The sequence below is a fragment of the Hyperoodon ampullatus genome (genome assembly GCF_949752795.1).
Source record: "Hyperoodon ampullatus genome assembly, chromosome: 3".
Taxonomy (NCBI): domain Eukaryota; kingdom Metazoa; phylum Chordata; class Mammalia; order Artiodactyla; family Ziphiidae; genus Hyperoodon; species Hyperoodon ampullatus.
In genome coordinates this window covers 144,046,287-144,069,247 of record NC_136916.1, presented here as the reverse complement: position 1 = coordinate 144,069,247, position 22,961 = coordinate 144,046,287, and the positions used below count along the sequence as shown (strand labels likewise).

The 22,961-nt window shown below is 36.9% G+C and overlaps 1 protein-coding gene across 3 annotated transcripts in view; it reads right to left on the bottom strand.

Moving 5' to 3' along the window:
- The window catches only part of FUT8 (fucosyltransferase 8), a gene marked incomplete at both ends in the record, with an annotated part of 171,666 nt that overhangs the window by 105,873 nt on the left and 42,832 nt on the right, over positions 1–22,961 (bottom strand). For 2 of the 3 annotated variants that reach the window (XM_079699952.1, XM_079699953.1), the window contains 2 exons: positions 7,374–7,536; positions 7,653–7,768. In XM_079699952.1, the coding sequence (XP_079556078.1) occupies positions 7,374–7,536; positions 7,653–7,768 (279 nt within the window). Of the gene's footprint in view, positions 1–6,586; positions 6,689–7,373; positions 7,537–7,652; positions 7,769–22,961 lie in introns of all 3 variants that reach the window. The other variant, XM_079699951.1, reaches the window with a different exon arrangement.

The window sequence follows — 22,961 nt, the reverse complement described above, 5'->3', positions numbered from 1 at the left end:
CTACCAGAACCTACAATGTGTCAGTGACTGTGGAAAGTGTTTTATATATTTTCCCACATTTAATGATCACAGTGCTGTAATACAGCAATTATATCTCCACGTGTAGAAGTGAAAAATAAAGCTCAGAGAAGTATTTAGCAATTAAGAGAAAAGATTTTAGAATATAACAGCTCTTCCACTTACTTGCGTAAGCTATCTAAATTCTCTAGGTCTGAGTATAACTTTATTTATAAAATGAGGCGGCTATCAATATTACTATGTTGACAAAATAAGATAATGAATGGAGAGCCTTTATCACAGTGACTGGTATGTAGGAAATCCTTTATTTATTTTTAATGTCAAAATAATTCTTGAGTTTGGAAGCCACAGCCAAGGAGATGTAAGGTGGGGGCAGGCAAAACAGAACTAGGGCCACAAGATGAGACACACTTTTCCACCTGCAGGTTCTCCTCCCAATGCAAATTTTATTTTAGGGGAGAATGTTCCCTTACACAAGATGTCTCCCTTCATCTAAGGATATTAAGAGAAATGTTCTAGTACCACTTAAAAATAAGCCTGGATTCCTTAGGAGAAAAACAATCATACAAAAACATTTTGTCCAAAGGAATTAAAAGCTGGAGAACAAGTATCTACATTCCAGCTGAATGTAAGAATCAATTAAATCACACATCAAAGAAATTAAGTGTGTATGTAATGAAACAAAAAACAAACAATAATAGATTTGAAGGTTCACAAAACTATTCAAGAGTGAAAATTTCAATTCTTGGACCTTTCAAAGACAGTTGAGTAGAGTCTACCTTATAAAGAGAGTGAAAACACAAGCTACTGGACCACAATGGTTATGACCAGCAATTCTGATCAAATAGATCCATAAGCTATTAAGCTACCAATCTTGCCCTATAACCAGTCAGATATTGTACCACTTATCTGATTTGAAGTGCTTTTGTTACATAGTCCCCTACACACAGTAGCAAAGAGCCAGTCAGCTTAATTAGCCATAAGTATCATTCATCATTTTGGAAACACAGCTGATCTCAGTCTTAGCAAAGCTGCTTTACATATTACCGATAATGAGATGATGCAAACCAGGCAGGAGTGATGAGATTGCTACTTTACTACATTGTTTCTCAATAGTTTCAGCCAACTTAATTGAGAAATAGCTCATCAGTCCTGTGAGCCCTCCTGTCCTTTAATAATTAATATAATTTAAAATAAGAAAGAAGCAACTCCAGTAACTATTTCATAAACTGGTGTTTGGCACCATAAAGATGACAAAAAGAGCCAAAGCGACAATGATTAAGTTAACTGTATCTCTGGACAACCAAAAAGCGTGGTAAGACAAACTTTCCATGACACCCTCAGAGGTTGAGGGCCAAATCTATGAGGCTGTAAATCCAAGCACTGAGCCTACAACTACTACATAAATAATAAAACCATAATGACAAAAATAATCACTCTCAATTGCTGATTTCCCTCTTGCTATTTCAAAGAGACAGGCCAGGGTCAATTCATGATCAATGATATCAAAAGCACCAGGTAAATGTGACTGTATTACTAAGAAGTGTGGTCACATACAATCATTAGAATGAAATCATCAACTGAAAAATCAAATAATACTAATACTTGAGATCAATACAGCAGGTAATAATAATATGCTACTCTGTATTTATTTATTATACCATCAGCCCCTCTAAATTCTTTAAAAAACCTTCTAAAAGACAAAGAATATTACTAATTAACTAGCAGTTGATCACCCAACTGTAGCAGCAGGCAGGGATCAAGCTCTACTAGATACTAGCTCTCAAGTAATAGGCTAATCAGGTCAATAGCATTCTGCTAAAAATCTCAGGTGAGCTGAATCCCATATCAAGTATGATATTTGGCATCCAAGCTGCATTAATGACAGGTATTTTGAGTAATGAACAGTGGGAGCCACATTCTAGAAAAGAAACATGGTCCCCTCACTAAAAGAAACAGCATCAAGTGGGGAGCAAAAGAAGAGTCTTTCCCCACAGTTTACAGATAGGTCCACTAATCTACAGAGAAATGTGATTTTTTTCCAAGAAACGTAGACAACCTCTATCAGTGGTGAACGCATAAAGAGAACCAGGGATTCTGTAGAGCCTTAGTTCTCAAAGACCAGCAACTTCAACATCACTTACGAATGTGTTAGAAATGGAAATTCTCGGGCCTCACTCCAGACCTACTGAATCAGGAACTCTGAGGATGGGATTTAGCAATCTGTAGTTTAAGAAGCTCTCCAGGTGCTCTTGATGCCTTGCTGAAGTTTGAAAACCACTACAGTAACAACAATGACACACAAAATTTCTTACCAATTTAGGACAGAGCACTTTCGGCTTCCCTACTTTCTAATTTACCTATGTGTTGAGAAGAGACTGTTGTGAGATATGCCTCTATTTATCAGATGATAAGTACTGAATTTCAAATATCTTCAATAATATCTACGACCACGACTTTACAAGTTAAAATGTTTGGAAACTAAATTTTTCTACTTAGTATGACAATTGAGGACATTAGCAATATTTGTGATTTACTCAACATTTAGTTTTTTACAGTAGGGTTCTAGGAAATTTATTTAGAAAATAAATAAGAGTTCTGCTCCTAAAATTGACTTAGTTAAAATATACCTTCCATAATAACAGTGCAATAAACCATTCATATTGTTCACACATATAAAAAGAAATCTAATATACACTAATAAACATATATAAAAGGATTTCTGATTTATATAACTTAGGTATGGTGTGTTACCTTTTGAAGAATTAAGATGAAAGATATGCAATTTTACTTACCACATTAAGCTATAAAGGTCTAAGAGGCAATAAAAGCTGAGTATGAAAGATGTGTAAAAAGTAAGGATACATTTTTTTTTCCTTTTCAATATTAAACTGAAGTCCCAGTTTTGACGGTAAAGCAAGTAGATAGATTGATTCCAAGAGCTCAGGGTCATCAAAAGAAAATAATATTCCATATTCACTTTACTCTTTCTCCTCTCCTTGCAAGGAGAGTAGCACCATGGAATAAGACAAAAGATCTAAACCAGTTCTCTGAACCTAACAACCTTAATAAGTTTATGATGAGGCAAAGTGGGGTTTTTTCCCTAAATTTTAACAAATTTTTAGATGCATTTAAGAAACTACTGAGCAAACAGTCCACGAAATGTAAACAAATGATTAGATGTATTTGGTAAGCAACATTATTTTTTATCATTCACATTCAATTAAAAGAAAGTCCAAACTTCATTGCTTAGAATCAGAATTACACTCCAAATCAGAAAAACTATGATAGTTTTCTTTTTAGTGATTTATGTATAACTGAAGTCTCAAGACTACTTTTAGATACAGGAATCACTTAAGTCCTCCAAAGCAAATCAAACATGAAGTCAAGGGCACTGAGTACAAAAATCCTTCTATGTCAGGTTTTCTTCCAGTCCCATCATGCTTCCTATCAGCCCATTTCCTTCCCTATATATCCTTGACTTCTAACAGATACTCTCTGTTTTGCAGAACCCATTGTTAAAATTAACTGGAGCTTCCAGTTTTATTCAGAGGTAAATGACTTTACTCCTATAACTTGTCCTTCATACCTTTTGGGATTCTCAATTACAGGAGAATATTTTTACCTCAATTACTTAATTTTCTTTAGTTGCATAATATTCATAAATCTTTCAATGGAACAGGATTATTTTTACAAGGAGGTACAAAGTAGAGTGTGAAATAATCAAAGAATGCACATACATGCCTCCCCAGCAAATAAAAAAGACATAACTTACTGAACACTAACTAAATAATGAGTGCTTAGTACTGCAGGGTAGAGAATAAACTGAAGTTAGAGTTCCAGTCCTCAGGGGATTACACTTTGTCAGGGAAAAAAGCCAAATTACTACAAAAGAAACAATGATGTCCATTTATGAAAGCTGTCCTCCCAGAAAATTACAAGTCCTCAATTACTTTTGAGTCCCCCATCTCCCTATATTGGATCAGTTACCAAGTCCTGCAGCATCTATTTTTCACGCATTTATCCCTTTCTATTCCTACTACCAACTACCCAGGTCCAGAAGCTCATTATCACTTACTTGGACTTCTGTAAAATCTTTCTCATTTCCTGACAACAGACTTTCCTTCACATGGATCTCAGAATGAGCTTTCTAAAATGCACCAGTAAGACTTGTATCCAGAATAAATGAAGAATGCTTTTAGCTCAATAAAAAGAAAAAAATTCCCCCCAAATTAAGCATGTGATTTGGAAAAGACACTTGGCCAAGGATGATATATGGATGGCAATTAAGCACATTAAAAGATGCTCAATATCATTAGTAAGGAATTGCAAATTAAAACCATTATGATATACCACTACACTCCTGCTAGAATGGTAGGAGGAAAATGTAAAAATTGATAATACCAAGTGCAACAAGGATACAGAGCAACTGGAACTCTTACACACTGCTGATGAGAATACAAAGTAATGCTACCCTTTGGGAAACAGTTTGGCAATGTCTTACGGAACTAAACATTCACTCCATACATCAGCAGTCCCCAAACTTTTTGGCACCAGGGACCGGTTTCATGGAAGACAATCTGTCCACAGACAGGGTCGGTGGGGGAGGGAGTTCAGGCGGTAATGCGAGCGATGGGGAGAGGCAAATGAAGCTTTGCTTGCTCGCCTGCCGCTCACCTCCTGCTGTGCGGCCCAGTTCCTAAGGAACTGCCATACATGACCCATCAAACCCACTCCTATGTATTAATCCAAAAGAAGTGAAAACATGTTTCCACAAAAAACGTGTATGTTAACGTCTATAGTAGCTTTATATATACATAATCGCCAAAAAATTGAAAACCCAAATGTACTTCAACTGGTGAATGGATAAACTAAGTGTGGTAGGTCCATACGATGGAATATTACTTAGCAATAAAAAGGAATGAACTACCTATACACAAAACAACATGGGTGAATCTCAAATGCATTATACCAAGTAAAAGAAACCACACTCAAAAAACTACATAGTGTGATTGCATTTACATAAAATTCTGGAAAAGGTAAAATTATTGGGGCAGGAGACAGATTGGGTGACTGCAAGGGACTGGTGTGGGGGTGGGGTGGTGCTGACTCTAAAGAGGCAGAAGGAATTTTCTTGGGGTGGTAGCAGTGTTCTGCATCTGGATTGCAGTGGTGGTTATCAAACTATGAGCATGTGTCAAAACTCACAGAACTACAGACTAAAATATGTACATTTTACTGTAAATAAATTATGCCACAATAAAGTTGATTTAGAAAGGAAAAAAAGGAGGATCAGTGTTTCTATCAGAACAAAGTTCTAAGATAGAAAGAAACCCCTTCTGAAGAAACAAAAGCCCATAAGTTACTTCTCTATAACTGATGTCTTTCTAAACCAAAAAATGATGAGTGATTCAAAGGGAAATCTGAACAAGAAAACTGATAGACTCAACCTCTAACTGATTCTTCAGAGAATACAGACTTTCAGTCCAGAGACAACTTGTACACTATGATTTGGGCAAGTGTAAAAAGAAAATGGGGATTTTTGTGTACTGTAAAAATCACGAGAGACAAACAAAAGTCTGTTTTAATTTTAATTCTTACACTTACCTTGGAAATTAGCAGTAAGACAGCATATTCTACATACATGTAAATCCTCTCTATTTGTACATTCATTACTTTAAAGGTTATTTCTCTAATGTTTGGTTGTCCATTGCTCATTATTTGTATCACTGCATTCTAATCTGGCTGCCTGGAGTTAAATTACTACCCTGCGAAGTTGTATCCCAAGTTCATTATAATTTCTGCTTAAGACAGCAAAAGAAATCGACTTGGATATTTTGGGTACCTTTCCTTTTTTGTTTTCAGTGAAATATTATTATTTAACATTTACTAAAAGTTAGTGTCAAGAAACATAATGTATTTAAACCAGAACTCACAAAAAACTTAACATTGATTTACATCAACTTTTCAGGGCCCAACATTTTTCATTTGTACATGTTTTCCAATTTCTACATATAGTCACAAAATATATGCACAAAATAATTTATAAATAATTATTTTAATTTGGAAGAGACCAAACAATGAAATACTCAAGTAATTAAATCACTCAAACTTTAAAATTAAACATTCTATCAGTAGTCAAGAGCCAAAATTATCCTTTAAATACCACATAGGCTTCCCAACTCAAATCCTCTTCAGATCTACACTTTCCTATAAAACTGCAATAAGCAAAGCACACAAGCACACAGTTCCAAATAACATAACTTTGGTGCCTAGAATCAGCTTAGGGTAGAGAAGCATTAAGGACAGAATTAGTCAGTATTTGGTCTAGTGGTCTAAGTATGGCTTGATTGCAAGCTAAACTAAAAATTTCAAAGGGACTGCCAAATCTGTGGCCTAATAAGTCAATGCCCCTTGAAATTTATGCAATCTTATTGCTGTAGATTCACTAATGCTAAAATGATTCCAATAAACTGACAGATTTTATTTGTAATTTCACTTAAAACAGCAGAGCAATATTTCAAAATCACTACAATATTGCTGATGATGTTAATATATATGAATCTGTTGGTTGTGGGTAATTCTTTTCCTCTTCATAGTGGTAGGTTGTGTTAATTCAACAAGTTTTCTTCTATTGTTCACTAATGAGACAGTAATTGCCATCAGAATCCTACTGGGAATACAGACTTGCATAAATAATAGGCCTAAGGACAGGTTTTACATATCTATAATGATCCCCAGATACATTTTGTTCTGCATGAACACACCAGCACCGAAATGTGTCCTTTCTTATGGAGGATAAACTCCATATTTCCAGAAACGTGCAAACAAGAGAAACAAATTTAACTAGGCAGATTTCAGGTTCTTCTTTCTAGCAACTAAATGGAAGAGCAATTAACAGAATGCTCCTTTTTATCAAAAACTTATTATCCTTTCACTAGAAGCCCTAAAAAGTTGCTATTTTAAAGTTTTCAATGCTTCAGTTAGAAATATAACTGGCAGCCTCAGTATGAGTTCCAGTGAATGTACTGTAATGTAAAACTGTACAAGTCACTTCAAATATTGGTTGTATAATAAGGAAGTTTAAAGAAGATATTTTAATGCATTGTGGGCTGACACCACTATCTTCTGAGTTTATTTAGGGTATAAAGATTTCTAGAAATTCATTTAAAATAATATTTTCTGGTGATGAATGACATTTGGCAATTACTGTCCACTGAGCCCTGAGGTACTCTACTGCTTCTAAACATGGTAGGTATCATTTACCATTCAGCAGGGAAATTAACAAAAGTTAGCATTTCCCATTCTTAGATTATAATCTTTACTAAACCCCAAATGAAATGTAAATGTAGTACCTTTCATGATGTCCCAAATCTGACAGAAATTCATCTGCGTGTCTTTGGAGTTCATTTCCTTCTAAATTCTTTAATTTCTTCAACTCACTTTGTAGGAAAAACCAGAGCTCTTTAGCTCCATTTTCAATCCTCCTCCTTAGGATTTCATGATCCTTCCCCAGACCTGCAGTCAAAGAATAGAGAGCATCAGCATTTCCAACATTCTGATGAAAGGAAATTTTCAATTATTTGTGCTAATGGCAATATATTGAAGAGGAAAAACAATGTATCATTACCTACCATTTCTAGTTTGTTTCTTGTAATTTTCAATCTGTTCTTTGGCCTTCACAAGCTGCTCTTCTAAAGCACGAACCCTTCCTGAAGCTGGCCCCTGATCAATGGGGCCTTCTGGTATTCTGTAGTTCAAGGAAGAAAATGTAAACATTTAGCTTATAAATTATGCAACAAAATACATGTTTACTTTGCTAAAACATTATTTATTGGTAACTCTAGAAGTCACTGGACCATATCATATATTAGAAGTACCAAATGAAATTTTCTCTCCAAAGCTATAGGGTAAGATGTAAACACTGGAATGAAACTCAACAAACACACAAAAAAATAATCTAGCTCACAGATGTATGATCTTCTAGGAATTAAGGAACCTTTAGAACTGTATCCTAAATACTTTCATCATACAACTTAGAATAACACCATCAGTGGCAAAGAGATCAATTCTTCATTAGTGCTGAGAATAACAAAGTTGAAGGAGAGGGTGTCAAAAAGGCTTAAAAGGAGTAAGAAAGCACATAACTGAACCTGTGTCTATGTTCAAATATCAAATGCAAATTATTTCTAAATTAATTATAATATCAGATATAAATCTGTTTTCCGATTCATGAACACATGACCTTAGATTACTAAGCATGGGTTTTATAAAGAAGGGAAAGACAAGAATAGAAGATGAAGTATACCAGAAAAAAAACCTGAAGATTAATGTTCTGTTTACATCAGGAATGGAAAATATCAGTCAATAATACAAAATGTTGGAATATAGCAGAGGAACTCCAGGATCTCTTGCTTATATTATCAACCTGTACAGCTTCTTTCCAAACTGTACCTATTTCTAACATATTTTGTTTTTATGTGACTTTTGGCAGTATTCTGTACTCCATTATGGCCATAAAAGATACCCACATCCCAATCCTGTAACATGTAATGCTACCTTAGGTGACAAAAGAATCCTTATAGGTGTGATTAAGTTAAGGACCCTGAGATAGGGAGACAGCCCTGGATTACCCATGTGGGCCATAATTGTAACCACAGGTGTTCTTATAAGAGGGGAGTAGAAGGAAATTTTATTACAAAAGAGGAGAAGGTGATGTGGTTAATTAGTTTTGAAGATGGAGGAAGGGGTCATGAGCAAAAAAATGCAAGGAAGGCATCTTTAGAAGCTGGAAAAGGCAAAGAAACAGATTCTCTCCTACAACTTCTCTAGTGAATGTGGCCCATTGACACCTTGGTTTTGGACCAGTGAAACTCATTTCAGACGTCTGCCCTCCCAAATTGTAACAGAATAAATTTCCATTTATTCTGTTTTAAGCCACAGAGTTTATTGTATGTGTTACAGCAGCAATAGGAAACTAATACATATACACATATTTACATACATACATATACATACATATATACTTTTGAAAAAATATTAAGAAGATTAAATAATGGCTGATTTTTCTTCCAAAATCTATTTAAATGAGAAACTGCCTCTAAAAGTATGAAGCACAGTGTCTGTCAATAAAGCTTAACAGAACTATTGTATCTGGGGTCAGTCATTCTACAGATGAGCTGTAATATCAAAATGCCTGGGATATCTATTCTTACCATCACAATCGTTTTCGGGAAACAATTTCTAAATTATATTTGGCAGAACATAAACTTAGCTATCAACCTGAGGAGAAAACCAATACAAAGAGTGCAGACAGCAGAAGCAAGAAGAACTACAATCCTGCAGACTGTGGAACAAAAAGCACATTCCCAGAAAGATAGACAAAATAGAAAGGCAGAGGGATATGTACTTGATGAAGGAACAAGATAAAAACCCGGAAAAACAATTAAATGAAGTGGAGATAGGCAACCTTCCAGAAAAAGAATTCAGAATAGTGATAGGGAAGGTGATCCAGGACCTCGGAAAAAGAATGGAGGCAAAGATCAAGAAGATGCAAGAAATGTTTATCGAAGACCTAGAAGAATTAAAGAACAAACACCTAGAAGAATTAAAGAGCCAACAAACAGACATGAACAATACAATAACTGAAATGAAAAATACACTAGAGGGAATCAATAGCAGAATATCTGAAGCAGAAGAACAGATGAGTGACCTGGAAGACAGAATGGTACAATTCACTGCCAAAGAACAGAATAAAGAAAAACGAATGAAAAGAATGAAGACAGCCTAAGAGGCCTCTGAGACAACACTAAACACACAAACATTTGTATTATAGGGGTCACAAAAGGAGGAGAGAGAGGAAAAGGACCCGAGAAAATATGTGAAGAGATTATAGATGAAAACTTCCCTAACATGGGAAAGGAAATAGCCACCCAAGTTCAGGAAGTGCAGAGAGTCCCAGGCAGGAAAAACCCAAGGAAAAACATGCCAAGACACACAGTAATCAAACTGACAAAAATTAAAGACAAAGAAAAATTATTAAAAGCAACAAGGGAAAAATGACAAATAACATAAAAGGGAACTCCCATAAGGTTAACAGCTGATTTCTCAGCAGAAACTCTACAAGCCAGAAGGGAGTGGCACAATATATTAAAAGTGATGAAAGGGAAGAACCTACAACCAAGATTACTCTACCCAGCAAGGATCTCATTCAGATTCGACAGAGAAATCAAAAGCTTTACAGACAAGCAAAAGCTAAGAGAATTCAGCACCACCAAACCAGCTCTGAAGCAAATGCTAAAGGAACTTCTCTAAGTGGGAAACACAAGAGAAGAAAAGGACCTACAAAAGAAATCCAAAACAATTAAGAAAATGGTAATAGGAACATATATATTGATAATTACCTTAAATGTGAATGGATTCAATGCTCCAACCAAAAGACACAGGTTTGCTGAATGGATACAAAAACAAGACCCATCTATATGCTGTCTACAAGAGACCCACTTCAGACCTAGGGACACATACAGACTGAAAGTGAGGGGATGGAAAAAGATATTCCATGCAAATGGAAATCAAAAGAAAGCTAGAGTGGCAATACTCCTATCAGATAAAATAGACTTTAAAATAATGAATGTTACAAGAGACAAGGAAAGACACTACATAATGATCAAGGGATCCATCCAAGAAAAAGATATAACAATTATAAATATATATGCACCCAACATAGGAGCACCTCAGTACATAAGGCAAATGCTAACAGCTATAAAAGAGGAAATAGGCAGTAACACCAGAATAGTGGGGGACTTTAACACCTCAATTACACCAATGGAAGATCAACCGGACAGAAAATTAATAAGGAAACACAGGCTTTAAATGACACAACAGACCAAATACATTTCATTGATATTTACAGGACATTCCATCCAAAAACAGAAGATTGCACTTTCTTCTCAAATGCACATGGAACATTCTTCAGGATAGATCACAACTTGGGTCACAATTCAAGCCTCGGTAAAGTTAAGAAAACTGAAATCATATCAAGCATCTTTTCTGACCACAATGCTATGAGATTAGAAAACAACTACAGGGGAATAAATGTAAAAAACACAAACACATGGAGGCTAAAGAATAAGTTACTAAATAACCAAGAGATCATGGAAGGAATCAAAGAGGAAATCAAAAAGTACCTAGAGACAAATGACAACAAAAACATGACAATCCAAAACCTGTGGGATGCAGCAAAAGCAGTTCTAAGAGGGAAGTTTACAGCAATACAATCCTACCTCAAGAAACAAGAAAAAATCTCTAATAAACAATCTAATCTTACACCTAAAGGAACTAGAGAAAGAAGAACAAACAGAACCTGAAGTTAGTAGAAGGAAAGAAATCATAAAGATCAGAGGAGAAATAAATGAAACATAAATGAAGAAAACAATAGCAAAGATCAATAAAACTAAAAGCTGGTTCTTTAAGAAGATAAACAAAATTGATAAACTGTTAGCCAGACTCATCAAGAAAAAGAGGGAGAGGACTCAAATCAATAAAATTAGAAATGAAAATGGAGACGTTACAACAGACACCACAGAAAAAGAAAAGATCATAAGAGACTACTACAAGCAACTCTATGCCAAAGACAACCTTGAAAATGGTAGTTGTGAAAATGGAAAACCTTAAGAAATGGACAAATTCTTAGAAAGGTATAACCTTCCAAAACTGAATCAGGAAGAAATAGAAAATATGAACAGACCAATCACAAGTAATGAAATTGAAACTGTGATTAAAAATCTTCCAACAAACAAAAGTCCAGGACCAGACTATTTCACAGGTGAATACTATCAAACATTTAGAGAAGAGCTAACACCCATCCTTCTCAAACTCTTCCAAAATATTGCAGAGGAAGGAACACTCCCAAACTCATTCTACGAGGCCACCATCACCCTGATATCAAAACCAGACAAGGATACTACAAAAAAGAAAATTACTGAACAATATCACTGATGAATATAGATGCAAAAGTCCTCAACAAAATACCAACAAACAGAATCTAACAACACATTAAAAGGGTCATAAACCATGATCAAGTGAGATTTATCCCAGGGATGCAAGGATTCCTCAATATATTGATTCCACAAATCAATCAATATTGATTCCGCAAATCAATCAATATTGATTCCACAAATCAATCAATGTGATATACCATGTTAACAAATTGAAGAATGAAAACAATATGCTCATCTGAATAGATGCAGAAAAAGCTTTTTATAAAATTCCACACATATTTATGATAAAAACCCTCCAAAAACTGGGCACAGAGGGAACCTACCTCAACATCATAAAGACCATATACGACAAACCCACAGCAAACACTATTCTCAATGGTGAAAATCTGAAAGCATTTCCTCTAAGATCAAGAACAAGACAAGGAAGTCCACTCTCGCCACTATTATTCAACATAGTTTTGGAAGTCCTAGCCACAGCAGTCAGAGAAGAAAAAGAAATAAATGGAATACAAACTGGAAAAGAAGTAAACCTGTCACTGTTTGCAGATGACATGATACTTATACATAGATAATCCTAAAGATGCCACCAGAAAACTATTAGAGCTCATCAGTGAATTGGTAAAGTTACAGGATACAAAATTAATGCATAGAAATCTCTTGCATTCCTATACACTAAGAACAAAAGATCAGAAAGAGAAATTAAGGAAACAATCCCATTCACCACTGCAACAAAAAGAATAAAATACCTAGGAGTAAACCTACCTAAGGAGGTAAAAGACCTGTACTCAGAAAACTATAAGACATTGATGAAAGAAATCAAAGATGACACAAACAGATGGAGAGATATACCATATTCTTGGATTGGAAGAATCAATATTGTGAAAATGACTATACTACCCAAAGCAAACTACAGATTCAATGCCATCCCTATCAAATTACCAATGGCATTTCTTACAGAACTAGAACAAAAAAATCTTAATATTTGTATGGAGACACAAAAGACCCCGAATAACCAAAGCAATCTTGAGGGAAAAAAACGGAGCTGGAGGAATCAGACTCCCTGACTTCAGACTATCCTACAAAGCCACAGTAATCCAGATAATATGGTACTGGTACAAAGACAGAAATATAGATCAATGGAACAGGATAGAAAGCCCAGAGATAAACCCATACACCTATGGTCAACTAATCTATGACAAAGAAGGCAAGGATATACAATGGAGAAAAGACAGTCTCTTCAATAAGTGGTGCTGGGAAAACTGGACAGCTACATGTAAAAGAATGAAATTAGAACACTCCCTAACACTATACACAAAAATAAACTCAAAACGGATTAGAGACCTAAATGTAAGATGGGACACTATAAAACTCTTAGAGGAAAGCATAGGAAGAACACTCTTTGACATAAATCATAGCAAGATCTTTTTTGATCCCCCTCCTAGAGTAATGGAAATAAAAACAAAAATAAACAAATGGGACCTAATGAAACTTAAAAGCTTTTGCACAGCAAAGGAAACTATAAACAAGACAAAAAGACAACCCTCAGAATGGGAGATAATATATGCAAATGAATCAATGGACAAAGGATTAATCTCCAAAATATACAAGCAGCTCAATATCAAAAAAAGAAACAACCTAATCAAAAAATGGGCAGGAGACCTAAACAGACATTTCTCCAAAGAAGACACACAGATGGCCAAGAGGCACATGAAAAGCTGCTCAACATCACCAATTATTAGAGAAATGCAAATCAATACTACAATGAGGTATCACCTCACACTGGTTAGAATGAGCATCATCATAAAATCTACAAACAACAAATGCTGGAGCGGGTTGGAAAAGAGGGAACCTTCTCGCACTGTTCTTTGGCATGTAAGTTGATACAGCCACTACAGAGAACAGTATGGACGTTCCACAAAAAACTAAAAACAGAATTACCATATGACCCAGCAGTCCCACTACTGGGCATATACCCAGAGAAAACCATAAATTCAAAAAGACACATGCACCCCAATGTTCAATGCAGCACTATTTACAATAGCCAGGTCATGGAAGCAACCTAAATGCCCATTGACAGACGAATGGATAAAGAAGATGTGGTACATATATACAATGGAATATTACACAGCTATAAAAAGGAACAAAATTTGGTCATTTGTAGAGACATGGACGGACCTAGAGATTGTCATACAGAGTAAGTCAGAAAGAGAAAAACAAATATCATATATTAACGCATATATGTGGAATCTAGAGAAATGGTACAGGCGAACCAGTTTGCAAGGCAGAAATAGACACAGATGTAGAGAACAAACGTATGGACCCCAAGGGGGGAAAGTGGGGGTGGGGGGATGAACTGGGAGATTGGGATTGACATATATACACTAATATGTATAAAATAGACAACTAATAAGAACCTGCTGTATAAAAAAATAAAATAAAATTCAAAAAAAAGACATGAAATTTTTAATACCTTTTCTAGCATTTTTATATAACAGAAGAAGCCAAATTAACTGTTAATTACTTGACCACTTCAGAATGCATGTTTAATAAAGAAGCTCCTGTTACAGTTATATCAGAGTAAATAAGGTGTTCTATAATTTCACATGAACTTGTATGCACTAACACTGAACGGAAGCAGGAAAGACAGGCATCCTCTAAGCATGAGTTTTCCAGGCTACAGAATTTGAATTAAAAAAGCCTTCATTGGGCTTCCCTGGTGGCGCAGTGGTTGAGAGTCCGCCTGCCAATGCAGGGGACGCGGGTTCGTGCCCTGGTCCGGGAAGATCCCACATGCCGCGGAGCGGCTGGGCCCATGAGCCATGGCCGCTGAGCCTGCGCATCCGGAGCCTGTGCTCCGCAACGGGAGAGGGCACAACAGTGAGAGGCCCGCGTACCGCAAAAAAAAAAAAAAAAAAAAAAAAGCCTTCATTTGTATACAAACAACAGAATAATGATAAAATGAAGAGAGTTGTTAGGTGCACAATTACACAATTTACGAGCACAAATATGTATACCTTCATAAATGAGGCATTTCCTGGTATATAGTTTTTAGAACTTGGCTCTTACTTTCTGAATTAGATGGCTGGGTTTTAGGAAATAATTTCAAACAAAATAAAAGTACCACCCCTTGTAATTTATTCAATATTTTAGCAGCAATATACCATAAGATAAGCATTTCCTTTTCCGGAATATACTTTAGTGATACAAAATTTCAGACAATAGAAAGATATGGCATGGTCCTCCTTTTTTTCTCATTTCTTCATACATTGATGTAATAACATTAGGGGAAAACAGGCATGAAGAACTAGCATAAGGTCTTTTTGGCAGAGTTCCATTAAGTACTAATGCCAATCTAATTCTAATAAAATAGAAATGAATTAGTGATTTCTAATAATTCATTAGATTATTAGTGATGCAATAATCTAATCCAACTGTGGATAAACTATAGGTAAAGAAAAGTAATAGAGAAGTCAATGTAAAAAATGTATAGAGGCTTCCCTGGTGGTGCAGTGGTTGAGAGTCCACCTGTCGATGCAGGGGACACGGGTTCGTGCCCCGGTCCGGGAAGATCCCACATGCCGTGGAGCGGCTGTAGGATCCCGTGAGCCATGGCCGCTGAGCCTGCACGTCTGGAGCCTGTGCTCCGCACCGGGAGAGGCCACACAGTGAGAGGCCCGCGTACCGCAAAAAAAAAAAAAAAAAATGTACAGAATAAGGACTATTGGAAAGGACTATTCTTTCCAAACCCCATAAAGAAAAAAGTCAATCTGCAAGAACAGTCTCTTTATCTGAATATTTAGGTAACTGAATGTTTTATTATATTCACTGTGCAAAAAGATATATAGAATGTCTTCTGGCCAAGACGAAATAACAGAGATCAGATTTACCATTAAGCCTGAAACAACTGAAAACCCAGATAAAGCGTATGAAACAATGGTTTAATAAAACTGGAACCAGGAGAAAGACGGATGGCCAAATATGTGGTTCCTGAGTTCAGTCCCCCTCAGGGAAAGGGAAACTAGCAACTATCCATAGACAAGATACCTTTCTGAAGATCCCAGAACAAAGGGGTGAGTCTCAAGCATCACTTTCGACCATAAAATCTGAGAAAAACAGCATGAGAAGGGTAAGAGGAGTGTTTTCACTTTGACCACGGCCCCCCCACTAAGGTCAGTTCAGTGCTGCATTGAGGGGATCCCCTGGTCCTAAAGTTTCTCCTGTGGGAAAAGGGGAGTGCAAGAGGACATGAAGTTTCCCCAGCATTCCAGATACTTCCTGGGAGTGATACCGGCAGGGTCCTGTGGAGCTCCTGGACACAAAGTTTTCTGTGCCCCCCATTTCTTTGATGACAATCAATAGCCTTCATCAGCCTCCATGACATTCCTTGAGTTCCAACAGGCAGATTCAGGCAGTTGTTAACTAGGGATGGGCGGGGATACAAGACCAGGGAGAAACAAACAGTCAAGAGAAACAACAGTGCAACCTTGGGGGCAAGGTCCTGGTTCCCTATCAAGGGATACACAATACAACGTCTTTGAGCTGTTTTGCAGATACTGAAACCCCCTCCAGGTGGGAGAAGTTAAGATTAACAATGGTATGTTGCCCACAAGCATGCAGACCCTAGACCAGCTGGAACCTGAAGGTTGATGATGCTGACTCCTACTCATCTCACCACCAACCCATCAGAAGAATGTCCACGCGCTGATCTTGCCCTCTTTAAACCATTACTATATAACTTCTCAGTATCCTCTTCAAGTTGGGCCACATAGTTTTTCAAAGCAGGAACCTGCTGTGTCCCCCTGTGCCTGGCAAAGTAATAAAGCTATCCTTTTCTACTTCACCCAAAACTCTGTCTGCGAGGTTCGATTCGGCACCAGTGTACAGAGAAGATGACCTTTTGGCAACAGGAGGCCCATTTAAGCACTGCCTCACAGGGATTATCATGACAATCAGAGAAGGGGAAAGGGGTTCATAGGAATGAATGTGCGAATCCTGGCAGACTGCATTCCTGCTAGTGGTCAGGCCTGAGCGGAGATCCCATCCAGCGACTCTGACCATTTGCAGAGCTGAGCCCCGTGACCCCAGCTGGTCAGGGAATCTGGTTGGCATTTCTGCCTTATTGGGTCCCCAACCAGACTGCTATCTTGGTGGAGGACCAAATTCTAGTGCTCTCCCTATACAGGGAAGCAAGTCAGCAGCCCCACCCAACTGCTGGGCATAGCTTCCAACCCCACTTCAGCAGGAAGCCTGGCCTGAGATGCTAGGCAGTCACCCAGCACATCCTACGGCCCACCCAAGCAAGGAAGCAAGTCACTGGCCACACCCAACTGTTGAGCATAGCCTCCAACCCCACCCAAGAGTGAAGACTGGCCAAAGATGCCAGGCAGTTGAGGGCAGCCATGCAGTACATCCTACGGCCTTCTTAGGAGGAAAGCAAGTCGGTAGCCCCACCCAACTGCCAAGCCTAGCCTACAGCTAACCTGACCAGGAAGTCTGGCCAGGGATTTAAGGCAGACACAGAGCCCATTCTACAGGCCTGCTCAAACAAGGAGCTGAGACAGAAGCATACTGTTGAACATAGTCTCCAGCCTCACCAGGTTGCTCAGCCAGAGACCCTGGTCAGCTCTAGAGTCCATTCTACAAGCCCGTTCACGCAGAGAGCCAAGCCAGCAGCCTTGCCCAACTGCAGAGCATGACCACTGGTTCTGTCTGACTGAGGAAGCCCAAACAGTGACCCTCAGCAGCTTTCAAGCCTGGCCTCTGGTACTGACTATGTGGAGCCCAGCCTACAGTGCTGTACAGCAGCACAGCATAGCCTACAGCCCACCCAGTTGCTAAGCATAGCCTGCAGACTCACCCAGGTTGAATGCCCAGCCAGCCACCTCACCTAATCACAAAGCACAGCCTGTGGCTCCACCCAACCAGTGAGCCCAGAAACCATGGAGCATAGCCTCTAGCCCCACCCAACAGTGAGATATAGGTGGCAGCCCTACCTGGCCAAGAAGCCCAGCAAGAGACTTTGTGAAACAGTGGAACACAGCCAGTTGCCTTCTCAATTGCAAAACACAGCCTGCAGGCCCACCCAATTTTGGGGCAGAGCCTGTGGTCCCAATCTGATCAAGGAGTATGGCCTGAGTTCCCATCTGATCACAAAGTCCTGTGTATGGCTTTGACTGAATGTAGAGTCCAGCCAATGGCACCTTCAAACCAGGGGGGCACAGCTTGAGGCTCCACCCAACCATGGATGAATGTGGAGCCCAGCGTGCGGCCCTGCCCATTCCCAGAATGCAACCAGCAGCACTCCCTGAACACCAGGCCAGAGAACATGGCCTGAAACCCTGCCCGAGCAGGTGACTGCGGAGCCCAGCAAATAGCCCTGTCTGAACACAGATCCCAGCAAGCAGTTCTGTTTGAATGTGAAGCCCAGCCATGAGGCCTACCCAAATTCAGAAAAATGACAGCCCTCCGGCTCCCCAACCTCAGAGCACGTGCAGTAGCCCCATCCAACTAGAGACCCTGAGAGTAAGCATGGCTTGTCCAAGGCTGCTACCAGCTGCCCATCCAGAACCCCAAGCTGAGCTGACTGGTAAAGACCTTTCCCTGCTGAAGCAAATCTGTAAAGGCTGTAAAAGAGATCACTTTCTCAAAGGAGCAGATATCCACACAAGGATAGAAAGATCATGAGGAATCAGGTAAACATAACACGATCAAAGGAAACTAATAAAGCTACAATAACTATACCTAAGGAAATGGAGATCTATCAACTGTTTAATGAAGAATTTAGAATGGCCCTCTTAAAGAAATTCAGAGAACTATGAGAAAACATAGATACACAGCTAATAAAAATTAGGAAAACAATGCATGTAACAAAATTGTAAATTCAACAAATAGAAACCATAACAAAACAGAAACAACAGGAATCCTAGACCTGAAAAATACAATGACTAAAGAATTCAACAAAAAGCTTCAATAGCAGACCTGACCAAGGAGAAGAAAGAATTAGTGAACCTGAATACAGCTCATTTGAAATTATCCAGTCAGAGGAGCAGAAAGAAAAAAAGTGAAGAAAGACTAAGGGAATTTGTGGAATTCCACAAGCAAAACAATCTATGATTATTGGAGTCCTAGAAGGAAAAGAAAAGGAGAAAGGGGCAGAAGGCTTATTTTAAAAATAATTCCCAACTCTGGTGAGTGATCTGAACATCTAAATTCATGAAGCTTGTAAGTCCCAAGTAGAAAATCTGATGGAGTTTTAAAAGTCTGCAGAATACAAAATCAACATACAAAATTCAATGTATTTCTACATTCTAGGAAACAACAATGGGAAATTGACATGTCAAAACACAATATTACTTAACCATAGCATAAGAACCATGAAAAAATGAAATGACTCAGTAAAAGAGGTATAAAACCTACAAACTGAAAATTATAAACTTTGCTTAGAAATTGACAGGTCAATTCAAAAATTCATATGGAAATGCAAACACCTAAAGTAGTCAAAACAAATCTGAAAAAGACTAAGAAAACTGAAAGACTAACATCATCTGATATCAAGACCTACAGTAAAGTTACAATAATCAAGATGGTGAGCTACTGGCATAAAGATAAACAGAGATCAATGAAACAAAATAGAGTCCAGGAATAGGACCATGCATATACGTAAAACTGATTTTTACAAAGTCACAAATGTAATTCAGAGGAGAAATGATAGCTTTTACAACAATAAAATGTCTGGAAGAAAACAAGAAATATACCTTTATGATCATCAGTTAGGCAAAGTTTTCTTACATATGACACCAAAAGCATGATCCATAAAAGAAAAAATTGATAAATTAGACTTCACTGAAATTGAAAGCTCTTTATTTAGAAAGACACTCTTAAGACAATGGAAAGACATGACACAGACTAGAAGAAAATATTTCCAAATCCTATATCTGTTAAAGGATTTGTGTCTAAACTATATAAAGGACCCAACCATCAGAACACAACCCAAGCAAAACAAAAACAAAAATAAAAACAAAAATGGACAAAGAGATTTGAATACACTGCATACAAAAAAAAATTAGAATAGCAAATAAGCACATTAAAAGTTGTTAAACATCATTAGTCATCAGGGAAATGGAAGAAAAGTATACTGTGTGGCTGGCCTGGTTCATTGCTTATATTTAATGCCATGGAATATGAAACAGGGTTTCTTGTAGATAATCCTCATTCCCTATTAAAAATTCCTACATGTTCAGTTTTTCTGACATGATGTACATTTTAAAAATTGTCAAACTCTCCTGAATAAGACATTTGAAGAAAATCTTCATTCAAATATGAAGTTGCCCTTCTAATACACAAACATAAGCCCCACTCTTCAGGGAATTCAGCAGATCTGTCCAAAAATATGAAAACCAGTAAATTCCTGTTTTGCAGTCAGAATATGAAAAAACAGTGAATCTGTAGCCTAAGTGTAGTGATTATACAGCTCTCTCAGAGAAATTAAACTTTTGTCATCAGAAATATATTTAATAATTCATTTAAAACAGGTTGCCTTTCTTAAATATCAATACTTTCAATGATTTTGCCATGAATGTTGGAACAGTAAAGATATTAATTTAAGAAAAAGAACCTAGGCACAAATAAACAATATTAGGAATCAAAAGAGAATCATAAGCACAGGTAAAAAATTTTAAAACTCATCACAAAATACTATGAATATTTTCAGGTACTTAATTTTAAAATATGGAAAAAATAAATAACTTCCAGAGGCAATTGAATTACCAAAATAGATTCAAGAAGAAACAGAAATTGAATCAGTAATCAAAAACCTATTTAATTAAAAAAAACTCTAGGATCAGGCGTTTTTATACATGAGTTTCACAAATGTTCATAGGACAGCTATCTGAATTTTTTCCTAGGGAATATAAAGAGATGAAGTTCCAAAATTCCATTCCTGAAATTAGTATAAGATTGATAGAAAAATAGTGTAAAGGTCAAGAAAAGGAAAATTAAAGGCCAATTCAATTAAAAACTTATTTTTAAAATCCTAAGTGGTATATTAATAAAGATAGCAATTTTTTAAAAAAATACATCATGACTAGACTTTATCCCAAGAATACCTAGTTGATAAGGAATATATAGCGAAAAACCCCTAGTAAAAATCACATTCCATGGATCAAATAATTAGAAGTATTCCTTTTAAAGTTAAGAACAACAGAAGAAATGTCTGCCATCACTGCTCTTTTCACCACTGTGCTGGACGTCTTAGCCAAGGCAGTAAGAAAAAGTAAGACTTACAAACAAAGGAAAGGAAGAAACAACTGTTGTTATTCACAGATGATATGGTCTTTAGTGTAGAAAATCCAATATAATCCACAAACTAATTGCATTAAGAGTTCAGGGAAATTTCTAGATACAGTATTAAGATATATAAAAATTAGTTTAACGTTCCTAAACAAGAACCACAAATTACAAAATGTATCTTTTTAAAAAATCACATTTAAAATAGCAACAACAAAATGATAATGTACTAAGTAATAAATTTAAACAAATAATAACATTTGTATGAGAAAAATCATACATTTTCTGAAGAATTAACCATTCCCCAAATTGACTGGATGTAATTCTAACAAAAATTACAAAAGGATTTTTTAATTGAATGACAAGGTGATCCTAAGATTCAAATGAAAGGCCAAAATCCTCAAATAGACTAGAAAATTTGCAAAATAATAAACAGGAGGGAAGATTTGCCCAATCAGATAAGTAAACATAACATTAGTGTGGTACTGGCATAAGGTCAGATAAATTAATGGAACCAAAGAATAAAGGACCCAGAAACAGATCCCAAAATATATGATGGAGGTATCATTCTAACTTATTAGGGAAAGATAAAGTAGTCAATAATTACTTGCTTAGACAGCTGGCTTCCTACTTGGCAAATGTGAAAATTAAATAATCAGACAATCAAAAATTTTTAATTTTAGAAGAAATTTTATATTCTTCATGACCTTGGAAAAGAGGTGAATTTCTTAAACAAGATTTAAAAAACCCAAACTATAAAAAGAGAGATTGATAAATCTAACTGCCTTAAATAGGAACAGGAATTTGTATGCGTGGGATAGGGAGGGTGGGAGGGAGGAAGATGCAAGAGGGAAGGGATATGGGAACAGATGTATATGTATAACTGATTCACTTTGTTATAAAGCAGAAACTAACACATCATTGTGAAGCAATTATATTCCAATAAAGTTGTAAAAAAAAAAGTTTATAGGCAACTCACCAAAGGAGAGAGGATAATGGAAAGTATCTAAATTATTACCTAGATTATATAAAGAACTCCTTCAAATCTATAAGAAAAAGACAATCTAATAGAAAAATGTACAAAATATATGAACTAGCAATTCACAGATGAGAACTTTAATGATTAATAATCCTGAGAAGTGATCAACTTTAAAATTTTAGTTGCCAGGATATTCAAATTAAAACAGAGATAGATACCATTTCTTACCTATTAGAATGATAATAACTAAAAGTAAGACATAGGGGACTTCCCTGGTGGTCCAGTGTTAAAGAATCCACCTTCCAACGCAGGGGACATGGGTTCAATCCCTGTTCGGGAAACTAAGATCTCACATGCTGTGGGGCAACTAAGCCCGCATGCCACAACTACTGAGCTCATGTGCCTCAACGAGAGAGCCAGTGTGCCGCAAACTACAGAGCCCACGCACCCTGGAGCCTGTGTGCCACAACTAGAGAGAGAAAAAACCCCACATGCCACAACTAGTGAGAAGTCCAGGCCACAACAAAGAGCCCACGCCCCAACAAAAAGATCCCACACGCCTCAACAAAGACCCTGCATGCCACAACTAAGACCTGACACAGCCAAAAATAAAAATTAAAAATAGATAAATAAATAAAATAAATATAGAAAAAAAAGACATTGAATGTTAGTGAAGATAT